Raw genomic sequence first — 16,752 nt, 5'->3', positions numbered from 1 at the left:
GTGTGGCACTGAACCAAACTGGGGGGAGGTGGAGAGGAGAAAGAAGAAGGAGAGGAGGAGGAGGAGAAACATGAGAAGAAGTGAGGAGGAGAGGCAGAGAGGAGCATGGGAAACCCCGATAAGCTTATCGGAATGAGTCGCCATCACTGCCACCCCCCACCACCCTCTCCCTCTCTGCTTCCCCTCGTATCTCCCACTCCCCCCTCTTCAAAGCCAGACCCTGGCAGCGGCCTCTCATGCTCAGCGCTAAACGCCACCAGAGGGGAAGCCTCCACGGGGAGATAAGGCAGCGATTCTCCACCCTACGCTAATGCTAGCTAGCTGTTTGACATCTCATTATCATCCATCCATCCATCCACTCATCCATGAGACCCGCCAGAGCAACAGACAGCAGCGCAGCGCACCGCCGGCCGTGTCATGTTTCACTTTCTGTAAAATAACATCAGGACAATAAACAATGCTCCTACAGTACATCATCTCTGACTGATGCCGCCTCGCTCTCTCTCTCTCTACTTATTATGTAAATTAATCCTCAGCTTGATGACTGGGTAATGACAGCATTTCAGCTGCAGCCTTTAACAAGCAGCTTCTAACATACATGTTGGTTTGGAGGCTAAAACAACGTGGCATTACATTAAAAACTACTGCTGCTGAGGCTGACCGTCACTTGGCAAGAGTTTACAAGTCAAGAGGTTAAATTAGCAGGCTACATGTCTTCAGGGGAGCTTGGAGGCTTCAGCTAGCTCTTCCACATGCTAATTTTTAAAAGAAAATGCAACCTTTAACTTTACTAAAGCTACTTTCATAAAAAAGTGCTTGGAAATTAAGAAAGAATGAATTATTTGTGTGAATTCTACTTGAAATGTACAATCCATGTGGTTTGGTTTGGTTTGGTTTGTACTCAACTGATTACGTTAGTTGGCTATGATTGTGAAATCTGGGCAACTTCATTGGTGTATGACACATAAATAAAATAAAATTCATTTATTCATTTATTCATTCATTCATTCATTCATTCATTCATTCATTCATTCATACAACCACTTGAAATTACCGAGGTTAGAAACAGTTGTTGGCCAGGAAATGGATTGAAGGTTAGTGCCCAAGTAACAACGTTTCCTCTAGATTGGTTTAAAAAAAAAAAAAACAGCTAATAATGCTAAGATAAGCATTGGCGAAACAAAAAGAAAAGATTAGCCTAGTAATTATAAAGAAATCATAAATTCATATGTAGTGTTTTACAACATAACGAAATTGAGTGAAATGAATGAAATAAGAAATAAACAGTAGGTGTTCATGCTATAACGGGAAAAGTTTTATGTAGTTTAACCTAACAGGTCAATGCAACATCCAATTATTCTTACAATAATTAATGGATTAGTAAATAGTCGATATCACAATGTCCATAAAAACTTGAGAGAATCCGAAGTCTCTTCAAATTACTTGGTCTTTCCAAACTAACACTTGAAAACCCAAAGACAAAAGTACATCAGAGAAGCGACAACATGTTCAGCATAATTATCCAATTTCCTGCACTAATTGACCGATTGCTTCAGTTTCGTCGCATTAAAGGAACTGGACACTGTGTTACAGGCTCGGCCATGTTAGTGCTGAGTCCACAGTACAGACCCGGTGATGGTTCCCCTGTAAACCCACTGTCCTCCAAGCTTCAGTCGCCGTATAGGTCAAAGAGACAAACTGTCAATTACAGCAACACAGACAGCTGCGTTTTTTGTGTTTAGCAGTAAGGAAACACTTGGATCTATTTCCAGAGGAAAGTTTTTCTGCAGCTCTTCGCCTGACTTCACTTTTCTCATTTCAGCGAGGCCTCAGGCGTCAGAGGCCTCGCGGGGCAACGGCACCGACTTTACTCAGGATGAACGGTGTCAGAACGGACTATAGAGGAAGGTCGACCTTCGTTACAGATCCAACAGTCAGTGCTCGACCAAGCAGAACCACAGGGAACCAGACCATTAGACCCCGTCACCCATCTATCCATCTTTAAAAACCCCAACCTCCAACCACGTTTCTAAAAACTATTACCATGCATTCATTCAGCACCTTGAGAAACAAAGGTTCACATAGTGTTTTGACATTAAAGCAAAAGGATTGAACCCGGGAGGAACTACAGTCACATGTGAGGTGATGTAAGCAACTAAAGGAGATAGAAATAGTATGGAGGAGGCAAATTCAATCAAGCAACATAAAACAAAGAGTGACATCAAAAGAAGTAATACAAGTAAAGATGCAAGAAGGTAAAAGCTAAAGGAAGCTGAACAGAATGAACACAAAAAAGCTATTTAAAGCCCCTGTACGGAGCTTTTAACTGGATACGCAAAAGTTTCTGGTTTCTGCTGATGTGTCTCTGTTACCTACAACAGCAAATGAGCCCATCAGTGTGAAGATACGCTATTTCTAAGTAGTCTAATTCTATACCTCTGGAAGGCATGGTCGGGTCGGACCACTGACAAAACGATACGAATAGATACATTACTACGCACGCTGCAGATAGCTGTAAAAAAAAAAAAAAAAAAATTTTCAAAGCTTCTTTCCGACGTTTCCAAAATAAATCTACACGCACCGGCCAGACAAACGTCTTCATGAAAGTGGGAAATGCAGTCTTCATTCCAGCAAAACACCACCGCTTTCGTCCACAGGGGCCGCCAAAATCAACACTAAATGAAAAGTCTGTACAGGGACTTTAAATCATAAAAACAACACAAGGAAATAGAAGCAACTAACGATGCACCGATCTGATAGTAAGATGAGATATCAGATAATTGGGTTGACCCAAAAGGCCGATCTATTCACTTCAATTCTATGTTTGTTTGGCTCATTGCTCTGTGTTTGTTGGCTACCTGCAATGCTGGCATCACAGTCAGCTGTATGGAAAGTATTCCACGCTTGCGACGCCAACAAGTTCAACAGCTACCTGCAATGGAAATGTTATGAGGGGTGGGGAATATCGGACTGCTATCGGGTATCGGCCAAACGCTAAGCTCAGGTATCGCTATCTGCATTGGGACTGCTAGCAACCATAGACTGTAAAAAATATGGACATAGCATCCGTGATGTCACCCATTGGTTTTGGGGAGTCATTTTTTGACGTGAACAGCGCCATGTTGGATTTACCGGCCAAGAACCCGCCCACTGGCCTCGAAGCAGCAGTCTCCGGACCTGTCACTCAATGTTTCCGCGCCCTAATTGGCCAGAGTTTTAACCTAATAACAGTAAAACAGTAGAGTTTTTTTTTTTTTAAAAACACCCCCCTCAGAGTGTGTGCGGGGATAGAAACTATCGGTCGAGACCAAAAAACGTTCTGACACCAGGCTTTTAACATGTTTATTGAGGATGTAAAGTCGGCGATTTTAACATGGTGGTCTATGGAGAATGCTCCCTTGCCCCCTTGACAACTGCCCCCTTGCTCGCAACCCAAAGAAAGTCAAGATGTTAGAAGCGTAACAAGATAAACTATAAGATAAAGCATAGAAGATGACAGAAAGACAAAAGGACGACATGACATAAAAACAAAAACTCTTTGTCCAACACTTGATATTTACTGAATTACTGTTCCACTTTCTTTAGAGCTGCAAACATCTGATCCAACTCAACCTGACCATTTTCTATCATCATCTCTTCAGCTTTGTGACAGGAAGATGTTCTTCATCTTTCCAGCAAAGGTAGAAGAAGGAGTGACATGAAAAATAAACTGAACGATCAAACTCTCCTCGCTCTGTAAATGTATCTCTGCAGCAGATTTAGTCAACACTTCACTAATAAACAGCTGCCTCCTCTGTCTCTGTGTGTTTGTTGCTCAACGCGCTGGCTGATTGCATCATTTACACAACTGACTGACATGAAGAATCTGAGACGTACACGTCGCCGTCACCTCGGGCGTCTGTCATGGCAGGAGAAGCTCCGATGAATCTAATAACATTAACGATGGCCTCGCTCCAAGTTTCCCAATAAGCCATCGCGCAGAGAGCCGAGGGTCTGCAGGAAACTAAATGAAATGCAGCAGCTATGAATAAAATTAACTGCAAAGGCTGCATGGGGGGGGGGGGAAATCAATGTCTAATATAGACAGACTGATATTGATTCTAAAAATCCCATTTACATCTATTGCTGCTTTTTCTCAGTAAAAATATAAAACATGAGCCACATGTTGGGTTCAGTGGTCACTTCAACTTTCAGACATTTCTTGCTAAGTCTTATATTCATTCATCCCATTTTTGTTTTCCCAAGAATTTGGGACCAATAAAGTAAAATTATCTTTTCATATATCTATCTAGTCAGTTCTGGTGTTTGCTGATCTATGGTAATGAGATGATGGACGGCTGATGGAGTGAAGTCAACACAGTGATACTAATTAGCGTGCAATCTATAAGTGAGGAATAAGATAATCGATAATAATAAAACATCTATGAATTCCCTGAGCTATGTGATAAACTGATAAATGATCTGATGGACCATTGACATCCACTAAATAACTGGTTTGTAATTGATATAATACTGTGAGCAGTAAGAATCACCATTTATTAGGTAGCCTATTAAAAACCCCAAAACAAATCACATTATAGATTATATTGTTAATCTATAGTTAAACAATTAGAACTGGGTTTATAAATTAGGACGTGCAACATTAATTTAAAATTATTTACCGGTGCAAATGTTTGATATTTCTATTCTAGTAAATACGAATATACTGCAACAGCTGACATCAAAAGTTAAGTTATGAAAAAACAAAAACACTAAATGATCAGCTGGTTCTTTCACCGATGCTCCAGTGGAAGAAAGAAAAACTAAAGAGAAATTGTGATATTGGCAGCGTTGGACATCGGGGGGCTGGTTTTCTCACCTTTGCCTCTGCTCTCGGAGAGTAAATACGTTCATGTGTGTTAGCAAATTATCACGACTTATCGATTCAGAAAATCTCCAGAGTCGTGTTGTACCAGGACCTTCCCTCTCCACCTCTCTCTCTCTCTTTGTATTGATCGCCGTCCTTCCTCTCATTACAGCTGTGAGTGGCCTGAAGCTGCTGTCTGATGGGTTAGACAGGAGCCTCCATCAGCAGCAGCAGCAGCCTGGAGAGAGTTTCCCGCCGCCCTGTTCACAGCTCAGAGCTCCTAATAGAGGCTGGGACTGTGGTTAAATGAGGAGGACGCCTCCTTCTTCACTTTATGTCCATCTGTCCGTAACTTTGTCTCACCCCATGTCTCCTAAAGACATCTGTACCCAGATACGTTGGTAGTTAGTTGGGTGCTGCTGGTCATAGCAGACCATCATCACTGCTACCACCTGTAGCTTTTATCATGTGTGCCTTTATAGTAGCCTTTAAAGTTTTGTTAATGCAACATAGCCTATGTTAGCATTAATAATAGGGATGATCCGATCGATCAACCGTACCATCATTATTGGCCGATTTGGACCCTACACAGGTTGATCGGCGCGCTCTCAAAGTGCTGATCAGAAAAGCTGATTGCATGAAACACACAACACTCAACTACCGAGTGGGAGCAGCTTAAAATGCACTATGATTGGTGTCTGAGCCATTATCCCAATTCCTTTGTAAACCTTTCTGTACTACTAACAGACTGGGAAAGCGATTCCACAGGATGGTTCCAACATACAAAACAGATTCTTTACCCACATTACCCCAAACTGTTGGGGGCACAACATCTGTCAAACTGCTAGTAGTTGGGAACATTTCCAAGAACGTTCCTATGGACATTACACAGCTGAGAATCGATCTTGTACTTTTAACCATCCAATCCTATCAAAATGGGTAGAGTCCAGGTGAGTTCTCACGGGGAGATTCACAATGATTCTTATCGCCTTATTTTCATGAAGATTGAAGTCTGAATGGGTGCATGGCCTCCATATGGGTGGTACCCCTTCCTGTGCTGATCGGCAACCCGATCTTCTATTGGTGATTGAGAGGACGATCCACAATCTTTTTTTTTCTTGCCGTTATAAAAACACACACGCTGCTACAGCTGTTCATATCAGTTTACTCTGGAGTATGACAAAGGAAAACACCAAAACCTCATTTTGACAAGCTAAGATTCAGATTCAGATTCAGCTTTATTTGTCCTTTGCAAGGAAACTTGTTTTCACCCCCGTACGCCACACACAACCTCAAGATACATAAATACATACATTACATCACCCACCCATACACATTAAACAGGAACACACATTTAGCGACGCAATCTATTTAAGAGCTCCAAACTAAGCGATAGTTCTTTAAGATACAGTAAAAATGTGTTGGTTTTTCAGCTTAATTGTTTGATTTTTCTTATTTTTTCTCTTTTTTAGAATGACTTCTTTGTGTTTGGTCTTTTTTTGTGGAGTTTAGTTTAATTTATCTTTATTCTGTTTGGTGTTTTTTTTCTTTTAGCTCTTCCCACCTGCAGCCATGAATCCTGGAGTCTGCAGCTCGTTCTGGGAAGTAGACAAAGTCAGGAGGAGGTGGGCACAGTTCATGTGTTGTCAAAGTTTCCCTGAGGCCAGGGTGTAACACACACACACACACACGAGTGACGCTCAGTGAAGTTAGGAACAACATAAATGTGTGTGTGTGTGTGTTTGGCAGTGAACCTTCTGACTCTGATGGACGCAGGCTATCAATTATTTAACCAGACGCTACCTGGTATCACGAAGCACACACAAACAAACACACACACACACATACTGTAATTGACACAATGACTGTGCGTGTTTCAGTGTCCTGCAAAAACACAATTTGGCCGACGAGCTCTTTAGTCTAAACATTCACACACACACACACACACACTCTCCTGCTGCTGCTGGGGAACAGATAGACGGTGAAGCCTCGGCCGCTGCTGCAGCTGCATACAAATACAATTAATCACATTTCATTGAAACCTGGACCGACCACGACTATATAATAAAACTGCAACCACAAAAAATACAGTTTTAAAATCGATTTGTCTTTTGTATAGCGCACAAAACAACTTGAGTTCACCTCTTAAATTACAAACCAAACTGAAACACACAAGTCGTTTCAGTCATTTCTTTATTCTCATCTACAGAAACTCACTTAGACAAAAATTTTACTTGGATTTAATTTTTCATTGGATGTCACTGTTTTCTTATCTGTACAGCACTTTTCAACTTGCTAAATAAATAAAGTTAAGATAAATAAAGTTTATTATTAATATTATCTGACTCTTCAGCTGCTTTCAGCCCCTACCTGTCAACTGGCACCTCTTTTTTTAAGTGACTTTGGCTTCCTTTGGCTTTTCAGATTTATTGTAAAACGTAAAAACATCATGACACTTCATCTCTTTTCACCGTTTACACTTCAGCTCCATTTAGCACTTCAAAAACAAAACATTCATCGAGCACTGTTCAACTTCTGTTAGTTCCTGAACCGACACTTCAGCTGCTCTCAGTCTTTAATGAGGCTTCATCAGATACACAAGGAGTTAAAGAGAGTCCTGCTTCAAAAAAAACTATATGTTTTGATTCATACTTTAATTTTCTGGTCTGACAACTTGATTTCATTGCCCACATTAACTACTGTGAGTTACAGATGTTCTTTCACAGCTGGAATCACCTGATGATGTTGTTGTTCTGCTCCGTCTCATTATTGACCCACAGACTTTTCACTCATTCATTCCCTCATTCATTCATTCATTCATACACAAATGAAGGAGCAGAGGGTTTTCAGTCACTACACATACAGTATATGGACCATCTAATATTTTATTGATCAAGTGAACTGGAATAAGCTGCTAAATTCTTCAATCTAACCAATCTGAATCAGCATCAAACAACAGCAGCTCAATCTGATCAAGTTTTAATTTAACTTCTGCTCATGAATTCATTAATATTTAATAGCTGATAACACAATCATTCTCTAGATGCATCTGGAGTTTTTTCTGTTTGTGTTTTTTTTTGTGACTGTGCTCAGGTTACCTACGACTGACCCGTTGCTTCACAGCCTCCTGACAGCAGAGTGAGAGTGAAGCTTCAGGGAAGGAAAGAAATAAAGAAGGAAAGAGAAAGAGGGAGAGAGAGAGCAGGAAGTAAATGAAAGGAAACAGACAGAAAGTGGAACAGAAACAAGACAAACGACTGGAGCGGCTGTGGTGAAGCAGGTGGCGCACACACACACACACACACACACACACACACACACACACACACACACACACACACACACACACACACAGACAGACACACACACAGATAAAGCAGAGTGGTTTATTCTGCTGCAGGTCAGGAGTCGGTGTCGGAGCAGAGCAGTCGACCTGCAGCAGCCGCTCACTCATCAACCAGCACCAGAGACACAGAGTTCAGTCTGTTCACTCTGTTTCTGCTGCACAATAATGACTAAAGAAAACACTGAACCTCACACAGCTCAGATCAATATCAGCAGCGTTTTAAATGTGCAAAATAAACTCAGTGTAGTGAACATCCTGTCTCTTCTCTGCTGCACGTCCATGTGAAAAATGACTTGAAACACTAGTTGATTCTACAAATCAGTCAGAGTGAGACGTCTGTTCTCTGCATAACGTCATCGTTGTTTCATTATCTTTAAGAACAGACAATAACAGAACAGAGGTCAACAAGCCCCGGTGCTGATTTCCTCTTTTAAACAGCGTCTGCATTTAAAAGGCTCAACAAAGTCTGAGGTGAAGCTCCGCCCCCTTTTTTCATTCTCTCACATCAGTTACAAACAGATTTTATTGATGTGTAGCAAAAACCTATCACTCATACTACGATATATAAAGGTCCAGATCTACTGGCTCTGATTGATCACTGATCGACAGGTTGGTGACGTTCCCCTGATCGAAACTGATCAATTTACACAGTTATCAATCAGGACCTTCAGCCTTGACTCAGAAACATATCGACTCAGTTGTGTGTGTGTGTGTGTTTGTGTGTAGATGTGAACTGAGGATCAAACCTTTCTCATTCTCAGGTCCCGAACAGGTTTTGATAAAAATCTGGATCAAAATAAAACAGAGCTGGTGCAGCGACAGAGAGGATTCTGGGTGCTAAAGTGTGTGTGTGTGTGTGTGTGTGCGTGCGTGCGTGCGTGCGTGCGTGCGTGTGTGTGCTGCAGAGCTCCAGAGCTGCAGTGGTCGTCGTCTTATCTGATGCTCACAGACCAAAACCAGCTCTGAGGCTCAACCAGCGTCACGTGACCTCGGAGCTCTGCAGCTACATTCAAATAAATCTTTATTGACAGCAGTTCTGTGCATATTTTGTTTTGGTAAAGTCTGTTTGGATCGATACAAAAAGTATTATAAATGATTTCTTACTAGTTCATTAATTAGCTAATTATCTTTTGAACACATTCAATAAAAGGCCTGTTGTTGTCAAACAACTGGTGAGTCCAGATTCTTCTAATCTGGACTTTTTAAACTTCATATTTCACTATTAGTTACTGGGCTCCTTTGTTTCCTCATCATCCAACATCTGTAACATCTGCAACATCTGCTATCTATTAACGAGTTACAATACAGCTCCTTTCACCAGTTATAAAAACACAAACTCATTAGTTAGATTAAAGTGTGTTAAGTATTAACTTTATTTTGCCAAATAATGAGCCCCATCAACAAGAAACCTGTTTTTACCTGTTTTTACCTGTTACAACAAGCTAATTAACAACCTAGTTATAAGTTACTGTGCTACCACTTGTTTCTATGGCAACATTCTCACAACTTCACAACTCTTTAAAGTGACAAAAGTGAGGATTTGTTACTTATTATTTTTATTCGAAAGACTCAAACAATGTGAAAATCAACTAGTTATTGATTATTTGTTTGCTGTAAAACCAAACAGTTGAATTACAAAGAGGGAAAATCAGATTTAAAGTTTGTAGATGAGAAGAAGGAATCTGACTGAGGAAGTAAAAACAAATTGAAATTTATTTAAATAAAATTTGAGCTCATGTTTCATCGATGACGTCTCAACCTGCGTCTTTGAACAACCTACACACACACACACGCGCCGGCTCGGAGCAACAGGAGCAACAGGAGCTCCTCGTCTCCTCGTCTCCTCGTCTCTCTGGTTAGAGAAGCTCATCACAGATTTCCGCTCGTTCTCACAAACTAATTAACCCAAACTCATTATCCAACCAGTTCAACTCAAACCGAGCTGCAGACGACGGAGATTCGATTCCAGCTGCTCCGCAATCTGATCAGAGAGCTGACGACACACACACACACACACACACACACACACACACACACACACACACACACACACACACACACACACACACACACACTGATAGAACTCGGAGCGCTCGCCCACGCAGACGGAGGAGATAATCCAACTGCCCCCGAGGGTCCAGCTGATCGACTCAATGATCTAGTGAAGGAGGAGGAAGATCTCTAAAACTCAAGAAGAAAAAGAAAAGGAGGAAGAAGAGGAGGAGGAGGAGAAGAAGAAGAAAAAGAAGAGAAGAGGAGGAAAAAGAGAAAGACAGTAAGAAGAGGGGGAGAAGGGGAAGTAAGGAAGAAGAGGAAAGAGGAAAAAGGAGAGGAGAAGAAGAACAGGAGATGAAAAAGAAGAAGAGGAGGAGGAAGAAGAAAAGGAAGAGGGGAAGAAGAGAAGAAGAGGAGAAGAAGAGGAAAGAGAGGAAAAAGAGGAGGAGAAGAGAACAAGAAGAAGAACAAGAAAGGGAGGGGAAAAAGAAGACGATAAGAAGAGGAGGAGGAAAGGAAAAGTAAGAGAAGAAGAGGAGAAGAAGAAAAAGAAGAGGAGAAGAAAAAGGAGAGGAAGAGGAGGAGAAGGAGGAGAAGAAGAGCTGCAGCAGGTTTACTTTTTACTTCTGTCAAAATAAAAACCTTGAGGTTGTGTTAAAGGACGTCACTGTTTCCTCTTTCAACATCTGCACAGCTTCAACTGACACAACAACACAACAACACAACAACACAACAACACCGCCACCTGGTGGAGACACTGACCAGGTGTGTTGCAGAAACACATGGAAACACCATAACTGTCTCAAGTTGTGAGTGATTCTCTCTTTAGGCTCCACACACACACGACAGTTCAACCATCATTTATCTCCAGGAGGGAAACACAGCGTCCGTATTTCCACCACTGTAAACTGGACCCTGAATGCATCACCACAAACCATATAAGTTACAACCCTCTGAAGTCGATGTCGGCTGTTCTCAGGAGTTACGAGTCCATTTAAACAACACAACATCTCTACCTCTGTGTGTGTGTGTGTGTGTGTGTGTGTGTGTGTGTGTGTGTGTGTGTGTGTGTGTGTGTGTGTGTGTGTGTGTGTGTGTGTGTGTGTGTGTGTGTGTGTGTGTGTGTGTGTGTGTGTGTGTGTGTGTGTGTGTGTGTGTGTGTGAGCTCACCTGAGGCCGAAGCAAAGCATCCTGGGATGTGAGGAGACCAGACGGTGCTGTAGACGACCCCCTCGTGACCTCTGAGTGTGGACAGCGAGCGGCTCAGCGTCGGGTCCCACTGGACGGAGGAGGAGACACAACGACACTTGAAAAAAGCTGTTTTGAGTAAAGAAATGAGGTTAAATTCAGTTGACTGATGTCTGTAAAGCTGCAGAGTGCCTTATTTTGTATTTTTAGTTTAAACTTGTATTAGAGACAGCTCTTACTTATCTCTGAATGTGTCTGTGTATGTGTGGGCATATGTGTGCGTACGTATGTGTAGGTGCTTGTACTATGTATGTATATACTTGTACTGTGTATGCATGGTGCATGTGAATGTATATATGCATACTGTATGTGCCTGTAGGAATTTGATGTGTGTGTGGATGTATGCATATACATATACTCATATTTGCCTAGTCATCTAAGTATTTTTATTTCATGATCTTTCTTTTTCTTATGGGAATAATCTAATTGCTTGTTTCTTATTTTATATCGTATTTTGTATTTTTTGTGATTTCTATTCTGGGAACACTGTTATTTGTCTTAAGTTTTAAGGACCCCAGGAAGAATAGTCGTCACCATGGTGACAACTAATGGGGATCCAATAAACAATAAACAATAAACAATACTTACAATCACGGATAATTTTAATCATGTACTTTTTTAAAATAAAAGTAACATTATAGTGACATTATGTAAATAGTTAAAGTAATAGCTACATACTGATTTATTTTTCACAGAGTTATGAATAGTTTTTTTAGTGCAGATGACTGGATCACCATCTACTGAGTCAGAGCAAGTTTCCCGTTCCATTATGGCCGAAACTGATCAAAACACAACGTGGTCACATGATCGTCACATCACCGTCAGAGATTTACAGAGAAGAAGAGAAACAAACCAAACTCACCACTTTCGCCGTGTGATCCCACGACCCCGAGACGATGAGGTTCTCTCCTCTGGTCTGACTCCAGTCCACAGCGTACACCTACACACACACACACACACACACGTAAGTCAAATAAAGCAGCGTCTTAAAGGTACATTGTGTAGGAATTCCTCCCATCTAGCGTTGTGGTTTTATATCACAAGCAACTCAATCGTATTTTTCATGCTGCATTCACCTGAAATTGGGCAGACAGCAGACGGACGACAGCCGCTGCACGTAACGGCATAAACAAGCCTCTATGTAAACAAGTGGTCCGTCAGCACGAGGCAAAACAATACACGTGACAATATGTTGTCATGGCGATGTTGTATTGTTTTACCGTCTTTCTCTGGACTTCTGTGACTAAAATGACATCTGGTTTGTTAGCGACGGCCGTCTGCCCGACTGCAGGTGAATGCAGCATCAGTGTAACGCTCCATTCCTCCTCGCGGCTCATTCAGAGCTGAAAGGAACACTTCAGTTTGTTGATGGGGGGGATTACTGATTAATGAAAAACAGACTGAAGAACCAAATAATCGATTTTCGTGAATAGATAACAGGAGAAGTTGTGTGTGTGTGTGTGTGTGTGTGTGTGTGTGTGTGTGTGTGTGTGTGTGTGTGTGTGTGTGTGTGTGTGTGTGTGTTACCTCCTGTGTGTGTTCCTTGGCCACGCGCAGCGGAGCGCTCTGATTGGCTACGTCCCACAGCTGCAGGCTGCCGTCTCCGCCCCCGGCGACCAACACGTGTTCGTTGGTTTCGCTCCACGACACGTCGAACAGCCCGTCACTCCACTGCCAGCTGACACACACACACACACACACACACACACACACACACACACACACGTTATTATAATTATTATATAAAATCACGAACATAGAAACACTAAACTGAACTTTGATAAAATACGTGAGAAAGTTTGTTCTTTTACCTCCTCAGCAGAGAAACCCCCGTCTCCGTCTCATCCAGGACCATCAGCGCCCCACAACCTGCAAATACAAAACATTTACATTTATTTGAAATTTGAAATGTCTTTATTTGGATAAACCCCTGAGATGTATCAAAATGCACACAAACAAAGGACAAACCACAGTTAATGTAACTACATTAGAACAATACAACCGTAAGAAGGCCACAATGGCCAACACTGAGACTGAAATGACAGTATTTAATGATTAATATCAATTTTAAAAAATCAGAAATGCATCTTCAGTGAAAACAGGAGCAGGTCTCCATGAGATGAGAAGACAGAGCTTGAAGACACCAAGAGAGGAACTGGATCTGATATTAGCTGGAAGGTTGTTCCAATCTGCTGGTGCTTTAAACAGAAAAGCTCTTCTACCAAATGATTTAATGACATTGGGAACAGAAAAAAAGGGCTGCGATGAATGTCTGGTATGATAACTTGATGTATATGGTGTAATATACTGCTGTAGATACAGTAGGATGGGTAATTAAAGTAAATACATTTGTATATCAGCTGTAACCAGTGCATGTGTCTTCTCATATTCAGTGTTGGCCAGTTGAGTCTAGTATACTCTACATTGTGCAGTGATGGGTAAGAAAAGGGCAACCAAGGACAAATCGACGGAGTCTATTGTAGGCTATGTTAAGTGAGGCAAGGTCTGATCTATGAGCACTTTGATATATAACATCACAATAATCTATGATTGGGAGTATAAATTGAGTGGCCAGTTTCTTACGTACATTAAATGAAAAACAATTACGAGAACGATACAACATATTAATACCAAAGTTGACTTTGCGTAACAGATGGTTAATGTGAGGTTTAAAAGTACGTTCAGAATCTAGCCAAACACCAAGATATTTAAAAGTGTAAACTTTATGCAGTGGTGAGCCGTCAATATGTCAGCGTGTGTGTGTGTGTGTGTGTGTGTGTGTGTGTGTGTGTGTGTCAGGACCAACCAGCGAGTCCGTAGTACTGCGAGGCAGCGCAGGCCGTTCTGTTGGGGATGAACGGAGACGTCTCCACGGCGTAGCCATGACGAGCCGGACTACGGAACACCTTCATCATCGTCATCGTCAGCAGCAGCAGTTACCTGCAGCTGCACAGGGTCTCCTGGTGGAAACAGCAGGGGCAGAGTTAGAGAGGAGGAGGAGGACACTGAGCTGGTTATGGAATAAAGTTTTCACACATCTGGGTTTAACTCTGCACAGGACTGGACCTGGATCTGGATAGTCCAGATTTAACAAGTCTAGATATGATGACAGTCCTGGGGCCTCATTTATCAAAGAGGGTGTAAAAGTCCTCTTAAATTTTCAGTACGACGGAAAGGCAAAATGTGCGTACGACCAAAAAATATACACTCTTTTCAGATCTATCAAACTCCGCGTACACACGGCTGCACGGTATTTCCCTTGATAAGTCACACCGGACCTGAGAAAAGCATGGATGAGAACACGCCTCATATCCAGCCCCCTAAACGGCCCCTTACAACCATATATGGTCAATGCAAATCAGTTACGTGCATATTAAGTAGCCATGTGCACTCTGGAAACGTGTGGAATGACGTCAGTGGAAGACAGTGAAGACAACAGACGGAGAGCGGAGAAAGAAGCGGAATTTCTCTGAAAGCGAGATACACGGTAACACGGCAATATCAGTCAGAAACATCATCTTGCATTGAAAGGCTTCAATAAATACAAAAAACTCCCAAATCTAAATGAAACAGAACAGAAAGAAGAATAATCATATTTATTCTGCCCCTTATTTTAGATTAGCCTATGTCATAATAATTTAAAGCAGGGTTTCCACTGCCAGTTACTATTACTTTGCACCCCTTTCCACTAACCCCCAACTTCCGTTCACTGGAAGACTTTGATTTTCTTTTGTGCATAGCTATATATAAAAATTAAAAAAAACATTGAAGTCCACCAGTCTGTGACTTTTCCTAAAATGATGTTGGGCAGCACCCATTTTTGTTAAATACAAAATTATTATTATATTTCTCATTTGCTTTGATTTGCGCTGACATTATTGGGCTTGCTGCTTGCTTGTGTGTGTCCAGTCTGGCTACGTAACACACGCACGTCGCAGAAATTATTTTCCAGACTGGACAGACTGGTTGTGGAAGAGGTGTAGCCTACATGCAAGGGAAAAATATCAATATGATATCAAAAGAAAACGAAATTCGTTTTATAAAGCCAGTATTTAGGAGCAAACTAGTGTAAATGCACAGGGGGAAAATCGCTGTGCTTTTCATGTAAAGTGCCCACGTCAACATGTGTGCGGTGGTGGTGGTGGTGGTGGGGGGGGGGGTCATCATCACCACCACTTGCTACTTCAAACAGTGTCCGCGCTCCTCTCTCCCTCGCACACTGCAGTTCTCTGACTCTGCAGCGGCGTCGCCAATTCCTCCTGTTCTTCAAAAAGCGTGTAAATGCCGGTACGCCATGGTCAGACTGGTCGTAAATTTCGGCACTTTCTCCCGACAGGTTTTGGTTTGATAGATCCCAAATTAGGCGGAGAAAAGTGCGTACGCACAAAACGGGGGAAAGAGCGTGTAAAAAAGCGTGTATCCACAATGATAAATGAGGCCCCTGGTCTGATGCGGATTAGTTGTAAAAACAAGTGGATTCACTGCTTTTGTTGGTGTTTTCACAAGTCCAGATGTGCTGGTCTGATGTGGTCTAGTTAGCTACAGAGTAAAGTGGTGAATCCAGTGATTATGAATATTGATCGATTGATTCATGTGTTTATTTAAGTACATTTTTAGTTCCCAGAACACATCAACATTTAAATACATCCATTAAAGAACAGCTACTAGTGTGTCATCTTAAAAGAAAAGAAAGGAGAAAAAACTAAACAAGCTTCCAAGATATTGTACAAAATAATAAACAGTAATTTATGGTTTTATGTGGGACATCATGTTTTCTGTCTCAGTTCCTAGGTTTTATCAATGAATCAAACATGAATGAATGTTTTGCATATCTTATAGTTGTATCATCTCCTGTTTAAGCCAAAACTACTACAGGAGTTAAATTATAACTCATAATGGGTCCAAACGGTCTCGGGACTCACACAGGGAACTGATCCGCTCTCTGACGTCTCCTCTCCGGGTTCAAACATCTGTCGACCGGTGGAGAATGAAATAAAATCCTCCGGTGTTGTGGTTTCTTGTTGCAGCTCCTCAGTCCTCACGCTGTCCACCCAGGTCACCGCTACTTCCGTGTTGTCATCACGTGACCAAAAGAAAAGACCCGGATGAACCCCGCGTCCGCTGCAGTTCTACAGAGCAGCGGACGCTAGAGGGCGGAGGAGTCTGAGATACAAGAGCTGAGATGTGAAGTTATTTGTGATTTAAACATTTGACTAGAGACAGACTAGACCACTTCTTCTGTTCTTTATGTTTGTTTTTTTTATTCGTTTTTTTGTTTTATTTTATTTTATTTATTTAGTCATTTATCAGCAGCAAA

The 16,752-nt window shown here is 41.7% G+C and overlaps 1 protein-coding gene across 1 annotated transcript in view; it reads right to left on the bottom strand.

The window, feature by feature from the left end:
- pex7 (peroxisomal biogenesis factor 7) overlaps nt 1-16,516 on the bottom strand; it is a 62,469-nt gene extending 45,953 nt beyond the window's left edge. Inside the window, exons 1-6 of the mRNA XM_084000971.1 lie at nt 16,358-16,516; nt 14,242-14,395; nt 13,247-13,304; nt 12,963-13,113; nt 12,298-12,375; nt 11,358-11,466 (exon numbers count right to left, since the gene is read on the bottom strand). Coding sequence (XP_083857097.1) covers nt 11,358-11,466; nt 12,298-12,375; nt 12,963-13,113; nt 13,247-13,304; nt 14,242-14,356 — 511 coding nt within the window. The 5' untranslated portion in view covers nt 14,357-14,395; nt 16,358-16,516. The remainder of the gene's footprint in view (nt 1-11,357; nt 11,467-12,297; nt 12,376-12,962; nt 13,114-13,246; nt 13,305-14,241; nt 14,396-16,357) is intronic.
- Between the last annotated feature and the right edge of the window lie 236 nt (nt 16,517-16,752).

Source organism: Trachurus trachurus, assembly GCF_905171665.1.
Source record: "Trachurus trachurus genome assembly, chromosome: 24".
Taxonomy (NCBI): Eukaryota; Metazoa; Chordata; class Actinopteri; order Carangiformes; family Carangidae; genus Trachurus; species Trachurus trachurus.
Note: the sequence above shows the minus strand (reverse complement) of the source record. Positions and strands in the feature narration are given on the sequence as shown.